This window comes from Ixodes scapularis, unplaced genomic scaffold (assembly GCF_016920785.2).
Source record: "Ixodes scapularis isolate PalLabHiFi unplaced genomic scaffold, ASM1692078v2 PGA_scaffold7__128_contigs__length_106722199, whole genome shotgun sequence".
Classification (NCBI taxonomy): domain Eukaryota; kingdom Metazoa; phylum Arthropoda; class Arachnida; order Ixodida; family Ixodidae; genus Ixodes; species Ixodes scapularis.
In genome coordinates, this window is record NW_024609882.1 from 39,144,673 (window position 1) to 39,168,311 (window position 23,639).

Genomic DNA, 23,639 nt, shown 5'->3' on the forward strand with positions numbered 1-23,639 from the left:
TCACTAAAGTTGGGTGATTAAGAATGTAAACAGTTCAAAGTTTGATGATTCTAATCCGATTGTGGACACTACGAAATACCCATTTTCAAACAGGCAGAAAAAAAAAAAAAAACTTTTTCGAAAATCTTAAGTAATCGGAGAAGTAACGGTCATACTTTCTTAAATAACTGCCAATTACTTTTCGGCTCGAGTCAGCGAGTAATCGAATCGAATGCTTTTTTTAAGCGAGAGTAACTGTAATAGCAATCAATTATTTTTTTTTCGAGTAGCGTGTACAAGACTGACTGCTATTGGGTTGTAGCGTTAGCTGCTGTCGGAGTTAAAATGAAACGTAATATGTACAGCACAGCTTTCACTTTCAATGCGCGTATAAGTCAATGCTAAAAAAAAAAAAAAGAAAGACAGTCAGAAATATGATCGTGGTGTGAACAAGCCAATTAGCCAGCTGCTGCCCGGCAAACCAGCCATAAAATGAGGTTAACCGTGGATGTCCGACAATCGCGGTCAGCGTTTCGAACATGCCAACCGAACGGCGTAGCCATAGCCGACGCCCGACGATGATCCATTTCTACGTCTACTACAAACGACCGCGGGCAAGGCCGGTAGGAGGGGGTGAGGGAGCCAGGGCACAGAAGTGCAATGAAGCATGCAATGGCAACGAAGTGGTCACGTTCCTCTACTATGCTCCGCTCACCCCTCAAAGCTGACAGTGTGGTGGTAGCTATGAGCTCTGCGGACCAATGAACTGCATCCCTTTCACTGCCTGACGCCGCCTTCTGCGAGCGGGTGTTTGGGAAGAAGCGTGATCACGTGACGAAAGGCGGACGTACGTCTATTCAGCGAGTGCTTAGCTTCTACTACACTGTCTGCTTAGGAGCAGGCGGGAGTATAGGGCCACGGTGTGGGACGAGAGAGGGATGACGTGAGAGAGGGATATGGGTTATGGCTCCGAGTCCTGGGTACAGACTCACTTGTCGACGTCGAAATGGTCGTCGTCCCGCCTTCACCTCCCTTTTCTACGCTTATTTTTTTGTGTATTTTTGCCAAATTTTGTTGAATATGGTTTTGTATCTTTTTCTTAACTGGAATAAATCGATCCGCACGAGTTCTTTTGCTGGGTGACCGGTTTCGGTATCCGATTTCTGATTGCTCATTTTGATATTAGGAGAAAGGGAAAATGAAGGTCACGTCACGAAAACGGAGGTCGAGTCACAAGTTTTTGTTACACCGCTGAATGGAAGGTTGATAAGAAGAGTGTATAATATTATGCGTCTCTTGAAGTTTGTCTCAGTCGTCAGGCATGGTAAATTTGACACCTGTCTGTTTCCACAATTGTTGTCCTAATGCAGTATTCTTGTTGTATTTACGACAGCTGCGAAATAAGGATTCTTAAAATGAAGGTACTTATACAGTTAACAGGAGTTAGATTATACAAGGAGTTTAAGCAACTAGTGAGAATACGTTTAAAATAGAGGCACAAACGATTTCTTTTGAATTACGCTACGAACCGTGGTGGACATCTGATAGAGAATGTAAGGTGATAATTATAAAATTGATTACCCAAAATCCACTAATTACTACTTAAAATATTCTCCTTAGCTGACACGTTCCTATTAGAAATTTGTTTCATATCGTCAAAATATTCGAGAGCTATTAGAATTCGGATAATTAAATTATGCCAACTGTTTTCTAGGGAAATCTTCTGATCCCAAGCTAAACATCCTCCTCGTCCACTATCTGGCTTTTTTTTTTTATGGTAGACAATGCATGCGACTCGCGAGGTCTCGCATAAATATGAAGAATCGACAGAACGAGTCATATTACCTAAGGAGATTGAGGAAGGCCGGGTACGATTTGCGGAGCAAAAAGCGATAATAATAGAGCTAAATGACCCACAACCCTGGATAGGAAAAAAGAAAGAAAGAAAAAGGAAGCAGAACAAAAAATAATGCATCTTAAATTCACCTTGAGACGATTTATACAATTTGCGCAAAAGAGTATTGGCGGATACAAACCACTCCCGATTGTCGGCGAGCAACCGTTTGTGGTATCGTCCTCATTTCCACTTGGCTCAGATTGGCGGTTGTTGTTTTGTTCCGCACGCACGCGATGTTACCGGGCCCCAGCATAGAGTTACATACTTTTGGCTCGCTGTGTCCACTTTGGTTTGCTTTGATTGCATTGTTTGGTATCTGATACATGCCCCGTTTATTGACCCGCCACGCCATCCAAATAGAACAGAACTAGTTTCTTTGCTTGCGCAGTTTTTTGTTTTGTTTTGTATCAGTGTACACGCTATTTTAATGCGTGGTTATGGTCCCAATAACATTGACAATGCTGTCATCGCAATAATATTGACAATGCGCTGCCATCGCGCGACGCAACAGAGGTTGGTTGCACTATCTTTCCACGGGGCGCGGTGCCGCTGGGGCTGAGATGCGCTCCGATAGCGAACCGAAACTTAAAAAGCTTTCAATTTTGTGCGGTTTTTTTGAAAGCCGTAAACTGCTTCGCGTGCCTTCTATCGTTCTGCAATTTGTTGATTTAGTGTTTTTCGATGATACTGAGCAATTTTCTAATTTAAACCATGCCCTTAAACACAATATTAAAAAAAAGTTAATTACGCAAAAATAATTAACAACTTAATTATCCCGGAGTTTAATAATTTTTCTAAATGGGCCCCTGGCCCTGGACCAAAACGCCACAAACCTTCTTTTTGTTGCGATGAGTAGCTTTCGCAGAAGCGATTTGGCCTATGTTCTCTGAAACACCCTGTATATATGTATGCTGGCTAAATTCTTATATGTTTTAAATCCCCCCAAAAATGTATAAATATCTATATATATACACTGTAAACGCCTTGTTTTTCGCGGGCTCTATATTTCGCAATTTAGGTAAAAGCTAAATTTTTGGAATAATTCGCGGGTTCTAATTTTCGCGACACGGTGGGATCTAAATATAGGTCTTAATTTTACAGATATTGTTCGCGGGACGTATTTTTTGCGAATTGTAGTCGATTCGCGAAATTCGCGAAAATTAGGTCTTTGCGAAAATTAAGTCGTTTACAGTAGATACCATTTTTGGGGGTATTCGGGACGACTGTTTTTTCTGCACGATGGATCTACAAAAACAACCTCTATTTGACACAGACACCTCCTTCTAGAGTCTACACATTACGAGACCCGAAACGTAGGATCCCAAGCATACAAACAAATTATGGCAGGCAAAGTTTATCGTACATGAGTACTAAATTATTAAATTCCCCTGGCATTGATGTTAATTTCACTTCCCCTTTTCCAAAGTTCAAACGAGACTGCAGAGGAGCTTTGGTTTGCAGTGATATCGCATTTTCATCTATTTAAGGCATGCATATCTATTTATATTTATTTTCAATGAAGCGTAACGTATACGAAACTTTGGAATTCTCAATTTTGGCTTTGTAGCCTGATTTTTTGTTTTGATTTAGCTTGTTTCCGCTTTCTTTTATAAATCCTTGTTTAGAAATGTTTATTAGATATGTAAAAAAACAGGTGTCTATTTTTGTCTTTATCTTTATTTTAATTTTATTTTACTTCTGGTTTATGATAAGCATATCGCCTTGCATTGTTCAAGCTGTGCCGCTTGTGTAGTTGTTTGAGTTGAGTCATTGTATTTCATGTGTTTTCAGATATTTATATAATAATTGTTTCTATTTGTTTTTATGGCGATGGCTGTCTTGTTATTTATTATCGCTATGACTTCTTTGAAATGCTATTTCCGCTAAATGAACTGCAGGAGGCAGAGGCGCTGTCAGGCAACATGCCTTTATCTCTGCCCCCTCTGCGGATTAAAATCCGCAAAACAAATGAAGAAAAAAAAAAAAAAAAGAAATTGCTAATTTTGTCGTATTTTCTAAACAATTCTTTGGATTAAAGTTTTAGCTTTATTCGCCGGCTAGGGTCCTGGCAGCAAAGCCCAATGAAGCCAAGGTAGGACCACACTTGATACTCTTCAACCATAATGTTAATTTTGGTCCTAAATTGACAAATAAGTGCCATAGCTAACCTTCACTGCACCGGTTCTTCAGTTTCCATCAGGCGTTTTTTACCTCAATTCCAGAGCAAATGCCTGAAGTAGGTTTCAATTTTGTTTGTTCGGTTGTCAAGTGGCATTCTTGGCTCTTGTCTGGCACATTTTGTAATTATCTAACGAACAAAGAAACAAGGCAGAGAGCAAGTTTTTGGCTAGTTAGGGTCAAAGTACATTTGCCGTAACTAACACCTAACAACAAAACGTTATAGGCCCAGCCCATTTCCCTAGGATTGTCAAACTTAAGCCAAAATTAAGCGTTTCTTTGGGGTGCTGCCTGGTGGCCACCTTCATTACGATGGCAAATAAAAAACTATTCAATTCAATTCACTTAAATTCAACTAATCCGAAACGAATCATTGTACAGAAGGTCGGTTTGAGGAGTGGAGGTGCAACAAATACGGCTCTCGACAACAATTGATCTGGGATCAACGACACGTCTCATGTACGTTCGCTTTGCTCTTATCCACAGGTCGTCTATACGATGGGGTGCGGGGTAAGTAAGGTTGGCGCCATCAGCTCGCGGCCCAAGCGTGGGTTCGGACCCCAAGGTGCCTGGATCCAGGACGCGTCCAAGAGGTCGACCCCCACTGCCCATGCAGACCACCACGTCGATGCCCAGGTCCAGGTAAAGAGGAGATAGATAGATTAGATAGATAGATAAATAGATAGATAGATCCATTAGATAGATTGATAGATAGATAGATAGATAAATAGATAGATAAGATACATAGTTAGATAGATAAGATAGACAGATAAGATATTGTTACGTTTTTAATTTACAAAAGGACGTCCATAGCCAAATTAGACCAGATTAGAAGTGTGTCACGCGCCGTCTGCACGCGCCTCGTCGTCGTCTTCGGTGGTTCCCGGCACGCGCCTTAGCACGCCGCTACACTATTCCCCCTAAGGACTTGTTTTCTTGAAGAGATGATCTTTGGATCGTTTTCCTGCTACACAACCTCGCCCCATTGCTGTGGTGTTAGACAGTTTGCTTGAACTTGTTTGTTTCGAAAAGTTTATCTTGAGTGAAGTCCTTTCAGCATGCAGATTCTTGACATGAAACTTCGTGCTCATTTGCACACACTCTAAAGTTCAGGCCGACCTCACAGTCCGCCTGCAGCACCAAAGTCCAGCACGTTAGCGCTTTTGGAAGATTGATGCGACGAGTCCGGATACCAGAGGGGTCAAGTGGTTCACTTATTGTCACCCCTGGCGACATGTCAGAGAACAAATCTTATGCCGGCACAGAAGATGTCGGTGCCTAAGTTCACAGCGCATTTGCGCCTTTTGAAAAGTTAACACCGACAACGATATGCATCGGCAATGCCTAATACAGGAGACACCATGATTTTTCGTGAATGCTTTCAACCGCAAAACTGCCACAACTTGTCCGTAAACAATTGAAGCCTAGCGCGCACTTACGCGCTTTTGTGGCGTGGGCTCCCGGGAGACCGTGACAGTCGGCTAGCGTTGCTTCAGTGATGGAACATGGCGAAGGAAGCTGGTCTGGTTGGTGGTAATCCAGGCAGGGCCGCGCCACTCAACGAGGTGCTGACACTCGCGCGGAGAATGTCCTTGCGCCTTGTAAAATGATTTCTTGGGCCGTCAGGAAAAATGCCGGGAATCCCACTTCTGACACCAAATGTTACGTTTTTAATTTACAAAAGGACGTCCATAGCCAAATTAGACCAGATTAGAAGTGTGTCACGCGCCGTCTGCACGCGCTTCGTCGTCGTCTTCGGTGGTTCCCGGCACGCGCCTTAGCACGCCGCTACAATATATATATATATATAGATAGATAGATGGATGGATAGATAGATAGATAGATAGATAGATAGATAGATAGATAGATAGATAGATAGATAGATAGATAGATAGATAGATAGATAGATAGATAGATAGATAGATAGATAGGTAGATAGATAGATAGATAGATAGATAGATAGATAGATAGATAGATAGATAGATAGATAGATAGATAGATAGATAGATCATTTTATTTACCGTCTGCCAACAACCTAGTGGCCTGGGCAGCAGAACGGTGTCCAAAAGTCTTAAATATAAACACTAAAATCAAAAATGTCTCTGTCAACAGAAAAGGCATTATATGTTTGTTGCAGACGTGTTATAGGGCAGACGTACTGCACATCAGGATAAAAGATATCTCGTTAAAACGTTGCAACCTCCATTCCCCCTTACAAAAAGCGACCATAATGTGAGCTATCCATAACAACCCCAAAAAATGTATGTATTTAATTTACCCTGTTCGTGTCTGAAACCGGTACCTATAGAGCGGGGTATTCATATTAACGGGGACCTCGAGATATTGTTGTACTCGTTTCCCCAGATACGGTGCTGGAACGCGCGTCTTCGACGGATGTGTTTACTGTCTATTCATCGAAAGTTATCCCACAGTTGCAACGAATTGGCTCCGATAAAGCCGGCATGTCACAGTGACGGATTTCACGATCCTGGCGGTTGGTTGTAGAAATTCTGGCGAGAAAGGTCAGCGAACGCGAGGGATCGCTGTCGTCGCTGCGTCCTACGTTGTGTCTGCTTTGGTTTGCGTCGGCTGTCTGGCTGCATTGTGACCTGCAGCAACACAAGTGTCTGCCGCTTCCACCCACACTGTTGTGCCACCGCCAGGGTTGCGACAGACAATATCGTGGCACTTTTGTTACGTCATCAGGCCGAAATCGAGGGATAGCTTTTGAGGACACGTTAAACACACCAGTCTAAGACGAGTTTAAGCACCGTTATCATAAAGGAGACAAAAAGCGTCTACGACGCTCTATGCAGACCATACAGGTTGAATTTATTTGTCACAGGAGTTAAATGCTGAGGGAAATCTGAACAGCAAGGGAGACTTTATATAGCATAAGTGTTTCGGGAAAAGACTTCCCTCATGATTGGAACATGGGAAGGCTCTTGTCGAAACGTCTGTGTTCTAATGAAGTTGCCGCTCCTATTCAAACTTTTCTCAAGGCTTAGTATTTGTCGATGAAACATATTTGTATGTACGCTAACGAGCGAGGAGGGCGATCTGAGGTATTCTTGTCTTTCACTGTCCTTCGGTTTTGAACCTCCATTACGGTAATTTTTCGCGTATATTAAAGACAAAATTAACTATCAATCATTAACTTGACATGCCTCCCCTGCCGCACAACAAGAAGAAAGTAAGAATATAAACAAAAATTCTAAAAATTTTGCCACACAACGAGAGTTAAGCTAATATTTTACAGGAGCGATTGCAATATTTGAAAATTTCCAAGGTGCCACTTGATCTCATGAGCATTTCGAAATAAAAAGGGCGTTTCGTTCACTCTTTTCCCCACATCGCTACTGCCGTGGGAATTCGCACGCGCTCTGCTAGCCTCGTCTGTCAAGTTTTTGATTTTGTAGCAGCTTGCCGAGAGCGTTGCGCGACGGCAAAAACGATCTACGAAAACCGCACCTAAAAAGACAAACAACAACAACAACAAAAAACAGCAATCATCCTGTACTTGAAGCGCACAAAGCAGTAAACTACTGAACACCAGAAAGAGGTCTATTCGCAACTCTAGACGCAACTCCAGCCCACCGCTCGCTCTCTGGCGAGCGAACGAAGAACCAGAGGAGAGGGGCGGCGGCGGTGGCGGCGGTGGCGGTGGCGCGGAGACGGTTGCAAGGACCGTCGGCCTTGGTGCCTCAATACTGCTGTCACCGCATGGTTGTCGTCGGCGTGTTCGTGCGTGAAGCGGTTTTGACAAGAAAAGTGAGCGCGTTGAAATATAAATTATTGTCTTCCCCCGTGAAACAGCGTTTCACGAAGGGACCGGGATGCCAAATTTCACTAGAAACTTTCCGTATGTCGCACACGCTGCGGGTTTCTGGTCTGGTGGTAGCCAGCTCAGTGTGTGCTCAACGTGATGACAGACGCTCCCGCTAGTAGTGTAGAGCTCTAACGTACGGTATACGAAGAGTCTACTCTTTGCTTTATGTAGGAGAACACTGGTCACGCAACAGTATGCCGAGCATAAGATACCGGGAATGGGTTCCCGTTTAAAAGCCGTTACAAGAAACATGACCATTCGCTCCAAGCACTTTCAAAAGACAGAATACGCGTATTTGCTTTCAGGTCATTACAAAAATTCACGGGACAAAAAATACGCTAGAATTCTCTCCTCCAACTTGTTTTCTTCGAGGACCTCTGCTTCCCTAGTCCGAAAGCAGACGTTATACACTATCCGATCGAGCCAATAAGGAAGCACCAAAAGTGCGTCGTCACGGCGCTCGTCTTTCTTGTGCGTTTGCTAACGCCGACTACAAAAATCACGCACAGTAATTAGACCGCGGCCTTGCGTTTTTTTGTGATTGGTTTAGGTGGTGATAGCAGATCTTTCAATACAACGAGTGCCGCTACGATGGACTTCTAGCTCTGCTCGATCGGATCCATCGTATCGTCCACTGCGGTCGCACTTGAAAGTGAGAACGGAGTATAGTTTTACTCTTTTATATAAGCGTCTGTCGCCGACAGGTGGAACACAAGTGCGAGCAGCGCGACCGCGTCACCCAGACCGACGTCTACGTTCCCGGCACCGACGACCTCGACCTCTCCCTGGGCGAAGAGGACGACGAGGACGAAGGCCTGGGCGACCGCGGCGAACTGTCCAGCGCGTCCCACGAAGCGGTCCAGCCGGACCCGCTCCTTGTGACCTCCTCGGGCGCCGAGCCCAACGGCGCTTCCGAGATGAACAGTCACGACGCCAAGCGGAGGATGCTGGAGGACGCCGAGCAGCGGATCATGCTGCTCACCAAGAAGATCCACCTGGACATCGACATGACGCCCCGGAGCGTGGCCACCAGCGAGATCGGGGTGCAGGCGGGCTGCGGCAGGAGCAGCAGGTGAGACGGAGGCTTTCTTGAAGGGAGATCCCCACGTCGCGAGAAGTACGTTTTAGTTAGGAGCGATCTTGACACAAGCTTTGATCTCGCAGTACGTTGATGTCAAATGAAATAACGTTTCGGAGGAGAAAGTATGCAGGCGAGTAGCTACGGCGTTCAGATTATGATGTTTTGGAATCACTCCGGGAGAGATTAAACTATATTTAAGGGCCTGGATTGTGCACATATATCATGAAACGAACATGCACTGAATTACAAAATTGTTACCGCAATATATATGATGAGGGACACACTTCGAGTGAAAAGGGTTTCCGAAACTTGCTTCTACTTCAAAAAGTCGTCCCGAGAGGCGACGCTACAAAATTTAGTTTCACTACCTAAATATTGTGGAAAATGTTTTTACCACCTTTCTTTATGGTATACAGAATACAACATAAGCACTGTAAAACTATTTTTGGAGACTTCAGTAGCTATTGGAGCTATTCTGAAACATTTGTTTTTCTGTTTCGGGTCGAGGGCGCAAGATTTCGCAATGGCTCCTAACTAAAAATACGTCTCGTGACGCCAATATTGCACTAATTTAGTTTTTTGTTTGCTATACTGCCTTGTTATTGAGGTATTAGATAATATCACTAAAACTTTACAAAGAGGGGGAAAATATCCATTATTTTTTTTAATGTTCACCACGGAAATTATTCTTCCCGCTCCTTGAACTCACGTGTTAGTTCTATCTCTATACGCGGTATGCGGCTAGTAAAATATTAACGTACCTCAAATAAGGACACTGTGTGGTAGGGGATGCAAAGTTTATGTTAAAAATTATATTATAAAAAAACAATAAACCGCTTCATACAGATTCCAGATGCCTCACTGTAACAAACAATAACCGGAGTGCAATTAACGACACCCTCTAGATCTTTTGTTATTATTAGACAAAAGAAAACGGACACTGTAATCGAACGTACCGCAACAAAGCGTTTAATTAAAACGGTATCTATCAGTCAAATACGGCAATCTACATTTTACCCGGTTCTCTACAATAAAAAATGACGTGAATCAAGAAAAAAACATTCTTACCACTTCACTTTGTTGCCCCTCATTTCCTCTCTTCGTAATGTTGGTCGTAACACTAAAATCTGCGCACCACAGTGCAGTGGAAACTACTCGTTAGCCTGACCAATGAACCGCCTCCCTTTAACCACCTGACTCGACTTTCTGTGAACGAATGGGGATGGGAAGGAGCGAAATCACGCGATGAAAGGTAAACGTATTACTGGTCTAACGAACGCCTATAACTTCTACCGCACTGTCAGCTTACGCGCTCGGAGTGCAGTAACACGCGTCCGTAGTTCCAAACGTCCCTTCTCCCTGCTCCTCCCCCTTTCAACATAATGAAAAGCCGCCACACTTTCGGGAACTCGGGGCGATTCGAAATCGAAACTGCGTACCGTGGGTAAAGAGGACAGCGATCAAGGTCTCTACTATCGCTCAAAATAACGACTTCAAGCCCACCGTGCACGTATACAAACGAGCTAGTTACGTAAAAAAAATAAAAAAATAAAAAAAAAAACGTAAGCAAACCGCTTCTCTAGAGAGGCACGCACGCACACACACACACACTCGCAAGCAAGCCCAAAGATACACACACACTCACATGCACACACACCAAGATACGCACACACGCGTACACACATGCACATACACACTCACACGCGCGCACGTGCACACACGTACGCACGCTATCCCACGCACGCGCACGGACACACCTATGCACACCTACGCACACGCACAAATACGCATAGATACACACACAGCACGCGCACGCACGCGCACATACGCACACAACACGCAAACACGTAACGTTGCGCCTACATCGAAAGCTTCGAATTATAACGGCGATGTTTCGTTCGGCGCGTAACGACGGTGATTACTAGCACAGACGATTGCATGCCGGCTTTAATGAATAATGCAGCGCTCCGCTCACTGAACGTTCTTTTTTTTTTGGTGCGCTTTGTGTGTTGTAGCTGGCTTCTTTGTACAGCGATCAACAATGCGGCGAAACGGCGAGCTGGGCATGCATACTAATGGCGAGCATGCACCTCTGCTCCCGACCGCTAATGAAGAGCTTGATGCGGACGTGACAGAAGGCCCACTTTTTGGCGCCATTGGAGTGACGCAGTTGGGTGGCTCAACGCGGCAGAACGGCGGGGAAAGACTGAGGCCACACACACACGACTAGGTTCGGTGTTGCAGCTTGTGTGTTTACACATGTAAAAACCCGACTGTTAGTTCCGGAGCATCGAGACTAGAAGGGATGTGGTTTGCTGAACGCCCACGAATCGTGCGCAAAGCCCAAAGCACGCTTTGCACACCTGAAAACACGTTTATTATTATTTTTTTTTTTAGAAACAGCAATATTTTGGGCACGCAAAAACGTTGCAAACTATGCGTGTTTTTGTTTTTAGACATTAGAAAAATATAGGTGTAGCCGACCATAGGTACCAGCATTTCTCTTGCTTTCCATGCGAGGTACAGTGCACTATTCGGCGAGCGAGTTCACCTGCTTTCTGCACAGCGGGTACAGGGACGTTAGAGCGCCGAGCTCCATCTGGAAGGATAGTGGGTAGAAGGAAAGGCTTGCTGCCTGTTTGTAAACACAGTATCCCTCCAGTCAGAAGAAACAAGACCGTCTCTTGCTCGTGAGCGGTGGCTCAGGGTCGAGCGTTCGGGTGCCGGAAGGCGAACGCCGGTGTCGTCTGCTTGTTGTAGCAATAGCTGTCTTAGCATTTTTTTTTCTCCTTTTAACAAATTTTTTTAAATGTTTTTTTTTTTTTGCAAAGGAGGATTTAGTATATGAGGGGAGAGGATGAGTACAGAAGGTGGATACCGTACTGTACCCACCCCTACCCCTTGCAATAATGCCCTTGGCGATGGGGGGGGGGGGGGGGGGGGGGGGGGTAACCTGATATAACTGAACAAGCAAAAGGGTACGTTGTTTTTGTCGACTAACTTGCGGGAGCACAACAGCGAACGAGGAACCCATGGCCGAGATGCCGTCTGCTCCATAGAATGTCCGTAGCCACGGAGAGCAAACAGATGTGAGGGCGAATATTCATCGCAAACGTGATCACTCCTTCTCACCGCGCCTCCTCCCGTAGGCGAGCTCCCCTCCCATGAGCGATAAGACGCGTTTTGGTGCGACTTGCTCGCCGCACAGTATTAAAGGGGCCCTCCAACAGTATTTGAGCGTCGACTTTTTTTTGCGGTTTCTACACGCTAGTGGTCCCGGAAACCCAGTGGACAACGAAAGAGTTTGAAAATATTAGCGCATCATATTTTAATTTGACAACTCGGAAACACCTCCACCGATGGTGGCGTCGCGAGGTGCCGAATGCGCGCGCATAACGGCGCTTCCTTTCACTATACGTCACATTCTCTGGGTTTCGTGATTGGCGACAGCCGTCCCAGGAATTTTGAAGCGAAATAAAGTATATCACACGTTAACCGTCATTATTTCTCTAACAAGTCATTTTTATAGAGCTAATAAAGTTGCAAAGTAAAGTTCAAAAAGGGCGAAAACAACGCCTTGTCGCTCATGCGCGCCTCCCAGCGGCGTCCGCGACGTACCATCGCGAGCAGACGACAAGTGATCCGTGTAGTCAAGGCGCATCGTATTTTCACTTGTGTGCCCCCGGTCCCGGTCAACTAAAAGCAGTAAGAGGAGCGAGGGGAACCCTTATTTTCTTTTAATGCTGTGACAGACTTTTCACTGTTCGAGTGAAGTGCGGCGACGGGATCCAGCTTTTGCCCAACGGGACCGCTCACCAGTTTGTAGCTCCTACTCGCCGAGGTGGCTCCGGTGGCGGAGTTGCGGGAGACGAGTCTTCCGCGGCAGTCGAAGCGGACTGCGGCAGAGACGCGTCGCGGCGCATGCGTGGAGTGTCCTCGTACGGCGCGACGCCCAGCTCCGCACTCAAAATCCGATAATCCCGGTAAATTCATCGATGATGGCAACCCGATCCCAAAGCTACGATGGTTGCAGCTAGGCCTAATGGCCGACGAGCCGACCGGGCCGACGCTTTGCTCCAATCGCCCGGGCCGATGCTTTGCTCCAATTGGCCAACCGCTTTGCTCCAATCGCTAAACTGTTTCATTTTACGCCATGAAGCGCAATGTTTTGCTTATTTAAAGTTGTTTTCTGCAATATTTAGTTTTCTAATAACTCACAAAATATTGCGAATTTCTGTAATATTTTTTTTCCTCGGTGTTCCTGCTTTCATGGAGCTCCGTTTCAGCGCCAACTTCAAACCGGTCAAAAAAGTGTTGGTGGGCCCCTTTAAGAACAACAACCCTTTTTCTTTTTTTGAGTGACGAGCGTTTGCTGAGGGGCCTTCAGCGAACTACAAAGGAAGGGCCGCCCAACGTGCCACCGCCAGTAAGATTCCATCGGCATCGTGCCGTTGTATACATTGCTGCTTTTACTGCTTTTCATGTCCCAGACTACCAAAGCTAAAAAAAAAAAAAAAAAATTACAGTCGAAAAAGCCGAAATTTGCGCATGAATAGGAGCTGGCAATTCTGGTCTTGTGGGACGGTGCCCTCCGAGAATAGCAACAGCGGGAATCACGGTCAGGGCAAGGACGTACGCATGAGGAAAAAAAGGTATATTGGAGGAACGTTCCAGGTGCCATGCAGTACCACTGGTTTTCCCTTGAAACCACGGGTAGACACAGACCGAGCACACAGCTTAGTGGATAGATATATTAATAAAATACTTCGGAACTATATTTCAAAATATAACCTATTAACTAGAACGTAATAGGGGTTCAGGGAGCACATAGAAACCAGTGACCTGTTGGAAGAGTTTTTTTTGACTATGTCATTGGAAATATGAGGAGAAGTAAATATATGTTCTAGCTCTATATATAGGCGTTAGTAGGGCCTTTGAAGCAATAAACCATAATATATTACTAGATAGATTACAAAGTATTGGCTTTCGAGGAGAGAGATATTACTTATTCCAGAATTACCTCTTTGACATCTAGCTGATGGTACGACTAGGCTCACAAGATAGCAGAAAAAGGCAAAGTCAAGCTGCGAGTACCCCAAGGTACAGTACTCGGTCCACTAAATTTTAATTTATAAGGTAACGATATAGCCCAAGTCAAATTAAAAAGTGGGCTCTTTCAATTTGCAGACGATACAATAATTGTATATGCACAATCAATTAAGAAATAAATTTAAAGGTGCTGTGCAATAATTTTCAAACTTTGCCGAATTAACTGCGGAAATTTATCTGCGGCACCTATGGAACGAAAAGCCGAAAAGCTTATTTTCTTGCGAGCGCTAGTTCTTATTTAAGACAAAAAAAAAAAAAAAAAAAAAAATGGAACAAATCGAAGGTCTAAGTGCCTCTCTCCACGTCAACTTTCGAGTGACGTACTCTGGGGATTTGAGCAGTTTTCCCTTGGGTCCTCTCTTCAGAGACCCCAGCCGCTTCCTCCGTAAATGTCGACTTTTAAAGGATTAGCATTGTCGAAGGTCGCGGCGAGCGATCGACAAAAAGGACGATTCGCCACGGGGCTGACGGCGAATGTAGCAGCGGTGGGGGACAGGTTTTGTTGACTTCAGCGTATCCCCCCGAGACGTTGTCTTTTTAGTTTCCGTAACCCCGACAGGCGGCTGCAGATCGGAAAATAATTCGTATATTTGCTTTGCGATTACGCAGCAGAATAGGAGTTTTTCGGGGAAAGGTGACGCGTTTTTGGTCACTTGGGCTTGCATAAACAATATAAAAAATGCAAACTGCCAATTCTTTCAACATTAAAATCGTTGCACTGCCCCTTTAAATGCGCTGCAAGAAGACATATATAAATTAATAGAATGGTACCGAAAAAATCAAATCGCTGTAAATTTTCCTAAAACACAAGTATTATGCTTCAGAGACACGAGAAAACAAAATCCCAACTGAATTACCAATAAATATGCACGAGCAGAATTCAAATAATTGCTCACGCGTTCCGCTGAAATAAGCTGATAATGGGAAATACCTATACTTCTTTTCAGCTTAGGTCCGAGCGCGGCCGATGTTATGAGCCGTAGAGCCAATCAAACAGCGAAAGAAACACAACGTCATGGCGTGCTGTCTGCAGCTGGTAATCGCCGTTTCTCTATGCGTGCTCCTCCGCCGGCTAGTCCTATCAAGCGCAGAGAGAGCGCCATGACGTTGCGCTTTTTGCACTGTTTGATTCGCTCTTCGGCTCATAACATCGTCCGCGCTCGGACATAAGGTGAAACGAAGTATAGGCGTGCACATAGACAAACACATTAAACGGGATATTCATGCGGAACAAATTCTTACATAAATTAAGGATAATAAATGGCGCAGATGTATCATATGCGATATCTGGTCCCTCGATTCATACTACTAATGATATACAGGAGGTCCGCGAGAAAACCGAACCCAGTTTTTTGCACCGCAAAAATAAATTAGACATCACGGAGGGCTCAAACTCCGTAAGAACGTAGTCCCAGCCGTTCGAGCCAGATGGAAAAGTTGCAACACTTACCATTACCAAAATAGAAAGATAGATGAAGTGAAAATAGAAGAAAGAAAGACATTTACAATTCTCTGCAAGGCGAAATTGGAGCGCAGCTCTTGAGGAGGAGGATGGGAGGGCAGGAAGTGGAAGGTATGCCCCTCCTCCGTATCCTTTCCTCTTTCCCTCATCCTTTTCCTCCCCTCCTTCCTGCTCCTCGTTCTCCCCGCCCCTTCACCTACTCCCGCTCTCCTCCACTCCTCCTCCTCACCTCTTTTCCTTATTCTTTTGTTCTGCGCTGCTAAAGTTTGCAATTTAGAACGAAGAAGGATCACACATGAAAGGCGCAACTAAGAACTGATTTATTTTTCCCTTCAAACAAGCATGGCTGAAAGAAAACACATTGAAAGGATAAAATAGGAAAATACATAATCAGATCTGACGCAGTCATGCAAGTGTAAACACGTCTTTCGTTCAGATCTTGACTGCGGCGGCCAATGCACGTGTCCACTACCCATCATGCTACGGCATCTATTTTTAGCAAGTCTATTTTTTTTCGTTTTATTAAGAGAAACCGACGGTTCACTAACGCATGTTTCGTGCTTTCTTGACGTCATGAAAAAGGCCTCTCATAATTTCTCGTTTCGTCCTTTCACTCGATCTTTCTAAGATAGATGTTTCTTCAAATAACGCATCACAGACACATCTAGCGCAATGTGCTGCGAGATTCCCTGGAGCTTGCAACTGCTCATACGAGTACTTGTGCTCCCGTAGCCTCTCATTTAAGCACCTGCCCGCTTGACCTATGTAAGATTTTCCGCATGATAAAGGTATTTTGTGCACCATGCCCTCAACGCGTTCCACAAACTGGAACCGGTGTCGTACTTGACACCTCGCTTGACCCCCCGCGTGATCTCCCGATTTATTGACCATGTTACACAACCCTTTGAGCTTAAGAGGGGCAGATAACGCTACACGGATGTTGTGTTTTGATGCGATCTTTTTAAGCCTGTGCGAGATGTTGTGGATGTAAAGCAGAACTACAACGGGTTTCTTTTCCACCGACCTGCTCATGGTTTTGCCGTTGCCTTTCAGTTCGTTTATATATTTTTCGGCTACCTTATCACCAGTATTTGTGGGTAGCCACTTGCTTCTAAACGGTCAATCTAGCATCTTATGGCCTGCGATAAGCACCCTGAGGCGACACTTTTCTTAACTATCTTAGTGTGGGTGGGGTCATAAGGTAAAATTCTCTTCTCTCCGTTTGTCTTCTACATCCAACATGTGTGCGCTTCCCCGATGGTCAGGTTGACACCCAAAAACTGCAAGCAACCGCCATCTGGAAGTTTATACGTGAAATCCAGTCCGCCATGCAATTTCCTGACCCGGCTCATGACCTTTTCTCTGATAGTGTCTGTTAATTTGTGCTTCGGAAAACAGCAAAAAATCATCAACGTATCCGAAACACTTTACAACACCTATATGTTCTAAAAAGGGCGAAGTCTGCGGTTACCCCTTGTCAGGCACAAGTCAAGTCACATAGCGCTGGTGCTATGCACAATCCAATACAGATGCCGTCTTTTTGCTTGTAACTCGGCCTTCAAACCTGACGAGCAGGGAATGTAAATATGTCCGAACGACATCCAGGAAGTCCCCTGTGCTCATCCCAAACTGGTTTTGGAATCGTATGCTGCCGTGGGCATCAGTGCACTCTTCCACCGCTCCTAGGACTCCTTCATGTGGAACGTTGTAGAACAAGTCCTTGACATCCACTGAGAAGCAAGAAATGGGAATCGTGTCTTTCAAGAATGGAACCACTTCTTCCGAGTTGTGTACAAGGAACGGGTCGTCCAGCAGCAGTAGGGAAAGGTGTTTTTGTAGTTCCCTGGCAATCAGTCGTTGCCACGTGCCTCAATCTTCTTCAATAATCCGGAATGGATTACCATCCTTATAGGTTTTCACCGAAAAGAACGGGTTCATGCTCAGTATTTCGCTGCCTTTAACTTCTTTTGCGACCTTGACTAGCCCTAGTTCTGCACAGCGCCTTGCCACCTGTGTTCGTGCTTTATGCAAACGCTTCTCATTGGTTTCTTTTAGTTCTTAGGAGTTCATTAGAAAGGCTTCCGCTGCTTTCTTTCCGTACATTTCTTTGTCCAAAATCACGAACTCTCCTGTTTTTTCAGCGAGAACAAAAAATAATAAAAACCAACTCGCCCAAACCCAAGCTTTATTGATCCTCCTTTCCTCCTTCTCCTGTCCCATCTTCCTCCGCATGCCTTCCTCCTCCTCCTCCTTACCTTCCTCTCCTCCTTCTCCATACCCTCCCCTACTCCTTCAGCGTACTTCCCTATTCCGCTCCTTCGTACCCTCCCCTCCTCCTTCATACCCTCCACCCCGCATCATCATCATCATCATTTATTTTCCTTGAGGGCCCGTGGGGCATTATACAAGGGGGTTAGTATAGAACAAAAAAAAAAAAAACGATAGAACAGTAAACACAATTATAACACTGTAAGCTAGCTTGTAGGCTAGATAAAAAAGAGGGTAATGGCCCTCCCCGAGTTTTAAAGGGGCCCTGCAATCATATTTAAGCGTCTACCTTTTATGCGGTTTCCACGTCTCTTGGGGTTCGGGCAAGCCAGCGGGCACGGAAAGAGTAGCTAAATATCAGTGCGCCATATTTTAACCGGACGGCACGGAAACCTCCTCCACCGACGAGGGCGACCCGCGGTACCGAAAGCACGCAAAATGTGACGTCTTTTGTCCTGGGCTTACTACTAGTCAGAGCCACTAAAAATTTCTTTTTGGTCGAAATACAAAATATAAGTGACGCGAACCGTTTCAATTATTTATGAAAGTAGTTTTTGTTCACTATTATAGATGAAAAAAAGAAAGAAATGCAGTTTATAAAGTACGGAAACAAGGAATGACCCGTCAACATACCCGCCGCCAAGCGGTGGAAAAGGCGGCGCATACTAGAAAGGAGTAGTGGGATAAGGCGCCGACACGGAAAAATCCCGGATGTACGCGGTGGCGCTGCAGTCGTCTGGACAGGAGGATCCGACCGGTTCCGAGCGTTCCGAAGGCCTTCGGCGAGAGGCTTTGTCTTGCGGTTTGGCCGTTTCGCGGTATGGCAGCGCGAAGTGGCTCCCATTCTGAACTGATCTTTACCCCGTGTTTGCTGTCGTTTGTGGCCAATGAAGTGTCATGCCGAATTAGTGTTTAATCGCGCAGCGAACGCAATGAAAGCCGCTTTGGCTGCCCGCTGCATACAGCCTATCCAAAACATGCGTTAGTGGCGCCCTCTGGCGCCGTCGACACGGAGTGCGGTGGCCGTGAGCGCTTGATGAGCTCACTATTCCTCCTCTAGTTCACGGCTACTCAAGCCAGGGCCTACGACGTCATGAAGGAGATTATTTTTTGCTTGTTTTTGTAATTCTAAATTGCCTCTAACTTTTAAAATAAAGCGAATTTCGCGAAAAGAAAAGTTTCACTAAGTTACTACGTTCAGTGCGCTCAGGTTCGGTGCAAATTAAAAAAAACAGTAAAAAGTCCTTGCAGGGCCCCTTTAAATTCAGCGAAAAAATTTGACGCGACGTGACCTCAACAAAAATTCAATTCCCCGCTAAATTTAGCGGGGAATCGACGTCACGTGACTTCAACAGTGCAAACGGGGATGGGAAATCGTGATTACTTCGCCGTAGCCACCATTTCGTTATAACCGACTTCGTTATAACCGTTCGGCAGTAATGATCTGCAATGCTATGTGCATAAGGAACTAGGAATGTTGTGTTTTAAAGAGCAGATGAAATATGATATTATAATAAAACATTTTTTCAACAACAAACGAAGTGTAAAATGCCAACGGAAGAACATTATGACCGAATAGAAACTTTTTTGGACCATTTATTTATACAAAATATGGAAAGGCCAGATGAAATCGTTATGTGCCCAAGATTTTTAACGGGTTACCTGAAGAGTTGCTCGAGATAAAATCACCCAAAATAAGGAAAAAAAAAGTTGCCAAAAACGTCGATACTTGGACAGAGTAAAGAGTTCTCCTAGAAAATCGGTTTGCTTCGATAAGTTGAATTGTAGTTAACGACGTGACTTAAGTAGTACGGAAATGCAACATACCTGATGCATTACTGCTGTTTAATGAATTAGTGGAATAGACGGTAACAATAACTGTCTGGAGCTAGAAATTCCGTTTATTTTTGCAGTGGCGCGCTCTAGTGCAAGATTCATAATTCACTAATAAAAAATAAAAATGCAGAGGAATCTGTTGCGTCCCGCGCACGAGCCAGTATATGGTTATGCTGGATTTACATTTTAACTGTACTTTAAAAAGCAAATCAAGATTGAAATAAACATGGCTGCACACAGAAGGCGCCATATCTCGCTGGTATCTCGAGTAATATAGAACGTGGCGAGTCCCGAGCATCTGATTATCGTTCAGCAGCCAATCAGGTTGCGGCATTAGGCATTGGCAACGTGGAAGAACCAATCACAAAGCGGGAAACGTGAACATAATAATCCACGCCCTAGGCTGTGAGTGACCAGCCAGACACAAGGATAAAACGGTCAGGGAAATAATAGAAGCGGACTTGATAAAACAGTCTGGAGCGCAATGTGTCAACGTTGCCTCCATTGACCTGTTAGACAAAGAGATAGCGTTTTTGCGAGCGACGGTGAGGCCTCGAATTGGTTGAGGTGTAGCGGTTTGAGTGTATATATGTCCCCCCCCCCCCCCCCCCACCCCCTTTTTTTTTTTTTCAAAATAAACAGTTGAAGTAGCGCTCTGTGTTGTCTAGTCTCCTGTTTGTCCTCTTCTTAAGCGCCATCATGACGTCAAATGACGCAGAAAGATCCCACATCTGAAGAGACAAAGATGGCGGCGTGCAGGAGGCGCCATATGCACTACCACTGAGTCCCCTTGAAAGTGCAGGTGGACGCAGACCGAGCGCGCCGGCACGGCCCCGGCTTCGAGGCCGGGGGCGAGGAGCGGCGGCGGGGCTTCCCTGCATCGGCCGATGGGGCTACCTCCCGATGTGTCCGAGCCGGACCTGGGCGCGCTGCTATCGCGCATGCCGACCTCGGACATCGAGTCGCAGACCGATCCAGTGACCAGGGCGCCCGCCGCCAACGCGGCGCCAGGCAACGAGCACCACGAGGTTCGGACAGGACATGAAGCTAGTAGAAGCTGGTGGCCGAAACTTGCCAAGGAAAACCTCATGGATTCTCCACGGGAACATCCTTTTTTTTCTCGCTGAGTCTAAGCAGAGAAGAAGCTGTCTTTGAGTAAAATTTCAGCAACCATTTTGAGGGTTCCAGAAGGTTCCTTTTAAAGTTTGGCACGTACGTTGAGGATAGTACAGCTGGGGTACTTGAAAACACCAGGAGGTACGTTGACAATAATACAGCTAGGGTAGTTTGAAGCACCCTGTATTAAGACGCACCACCTTTATTTCGGGAAATAAATCTGGGCTGTGCACGCAGCGTGCTATAACGCTGTGCACAAATTTATCACAGCATGCAGACGATTAACTTATAAAGCGTTTTTTCACGTGAGTGATCACCTGATCCCTAGCCAAATTAATTCATGCAAAGAGCTCACAAAAAATACATCAATAGCAATGTCTTGGCTCGTTTGTAGAACCAGAATGCCTCATGGACGTTTACGAGTCAATAACCAAATAAAGAAACATCCTATGCGACTGGTTGGATGATAATAAAAGAATGACGATTACGACAAGTTGGCGTTCAAGACGGCCGTTGAGTTCTCCTCTGTGTTTAGTTCTCATTGCTTGTTACATTCCCACGCTTATTCTGAAGGGAAAGACGAATATAAAAACTACTGTTCTAGGACGAAAACAAAAACCTACAGTTTAGAATTTAAACCGCAAAACGTAGACCCGTTATTCTGTCATCTCAGTCCCCCGATCGATCCTCTGCGTTCATAAAAGAAAAAGGAAAACCAGCATTGCCTCACTTTTTAAACTAGTTGGAGCAAGCTAAGGTTGGGGTACCTAAAAAAATAAATAAATGACAAAGATGTAGCCGATTTCAATGCATTTTTTAATACACTAATTATTATCAGCGGCAGCATCAGAACGGCAGGACATCTCTTTCAGATGCCTGACCCCAGCACGCGTTCGTTGCCTTCCTTCGTGCTCTGGCTGAACGTGCCCGCTTGAGGCTCGGACGATAGCGGAATGTTATCGACAGCAGAAATTTGGCGCTGGGGGCGGGACAACTGAAAGGCCTCCCTGCCTGTATCACCTTGTCAATGACGACGTACCACACCTTCAAGATAAGAAGGCCGTTCCGCGTCGGCGTTCGGCTAAGACACGTGTCATCACTGATTGCACACGAGCCTCAGCCGAACGGTGGCGCAAAACTCGTGTCCTTACAGGGCTCCGCATTTTTTTTTTTTAGGTTACGTTGAAAATTTAGCACTACGGCCTCCTAGCCAAGGCGGTGCTGCTATAGAGGTTTTTCTCCCTCAGGAGTTTTCGGACGACGAGCTGACGTCCCCGATGACGCACATCGGCAAGAACCTTGCCGAAGAGGGTCGACTCTCGGATAGCATCGCTCAGATCCTCGACGACATGGACTCGGAACCCAGACCCCGGACGAGGCTACGTACCAGGACGCGGAGGACGTCTTCGAAGGTCCCGCGCCGGGAGACCGGCGTGCAGACCGTCAACGACCTGGTGACCGACGAAGCGCCCGAGTTCGCTGCTCGACCGCCGCCCTGCAAGAAGCGGGAGATGATACCGTCCATGGCCGTGTTCCAGGACGTGGACAGGATCGCGTTGCAGGTAGGAGCCACACGTCTTTCAGAAACGGGCATACATCACTTGCGTGTGCCGTCATTGCCATTTTGGGTCATTGTTACTTATTCTTGCCGAGAAAAACGAATTTGGTGGTGCAAAACGCATGCCGTAGAAGCTAGAGTGCGCACTCAGTGCCAAGGCTATCACAATGGAATCCTGGGTTCAATCTCCGCCCCTGCCTGTTTCGATCTGGATCAGCATCGTACCGGCGTCCGGTTGTGTATCACTACTGCGTGATGCACGTTAAAGACCTTAGGCTAGCGTTCATACTGCACTGGCTAAATTGCTCATCTACAGCTGGGAGACTCGTCGCCCGTTGAGGCAGACCAAGTTCTAGGCTGTATAAACATACAGACAACCCAATTTTTTCTACCACAGTGGCCGCTGGTGTGTCGGCAGTGCCAGGGTTTGTTCAATGGGAGGAGCTGGCGGGAGCCAAGGTGGAGCGACGAAAGCGTTGCCTCCGTCACGCCGCATATTTCCTCTGTGATAATCGTGCGAAGTAAACTGAAACCGAGATGACCTTGAAAAGCCGCGCACCACGGCGCAAGCATTTTTTGTTTTTGGATGAAGCTGAAAGCCCGTGAATGGATAATTTTAAGAGATTGGTGGAAATAGGGAGTTTCAAGTAGTGCGTTTACTGAGCCAGAAATGGAGACATTGACGAGAAAAGTTTTCTGAAACATGAGTCGACACTGCGAACGTGGGGCACACGTTCTGGGTTAGGGTCGAAATTCCCACGAAATCGTGTCAACGGTTCTCACCGTTCTCTCGGTCTTTGCCGGAGCTTTCTTGGCGGTCCCCGTCTGCATAGCGACCGGTCCATCACTGTGACCGGCGTCTTCAACGGTCGCGCTTGTCACCCCCTCCGGAAGCTCTTTTCGTCGGGAAGTTGAGCGTTTCAAAGGGCTAATATGTAAAGCATTTGTTTTGAAGCTGAGCGCGATGGCGCTTTATCGTACTTGGAACACCCACTTTGAAACGAAAATCCAGATGGCGCTTCAAACGATGGGAGATCAGAGCCGTATATTGGGAGAGTTTAGCCATTAATTCGTTTGAATAGGCGAGCATATCGTGGCCCACCACAGGCCGCCCGCGGAACAGCTTCTAGCGGTGGTCGTGAGCTCTAAAAATGTGACTCGAATAATGTAAGCCGTTTTAGCGTCGCTGGTGTAAAAAGGTGTAACTCTCGGTGACTGAAAACTTGGCGGATGTGAGGTTCTCGTCAAGTCCATATTCAGCGGTAGAATAAAGGAACGCGCGTTCTTGACCAGAGCACACTGTGTAGTTGCGATCATTGCTAATAT

General features: G+C 45.8%; 1 protein-coding gene across 1 annotated transcript in view; it reads left to right on the forward strand.

The window, feature by feature from the left end:
• Positions 1-4,366: 4,366 nt before the first annotated feature.
• Positions 4,367-23,639, forward strand: part of LOC8029804 — a 48,026-nt gene continuing 28,753 nt past the window's right edge. The window contains exons 1-5 of the mRNA XM_040503821.2: positions 4,367-4,438; positions 4,541-4,696; positions 8,588-8,955; positions 20,442-20,667; positions 22,006-22,317. Coding sequence (XP_040359755.1) covers positions 4,367-4,438; positions 4,541-4,696; positions 8,588-8,955; positions 20,442-20,667; positions 22,006-22,317 — 1,134 coding nt within the window. The remainder of the gene's footprint in view (positions 4,439-4,540; positions 4,697-8,587; positions 8,956-20,441; positions 20,668-22,005; positions 22,318-23,639) is intronic.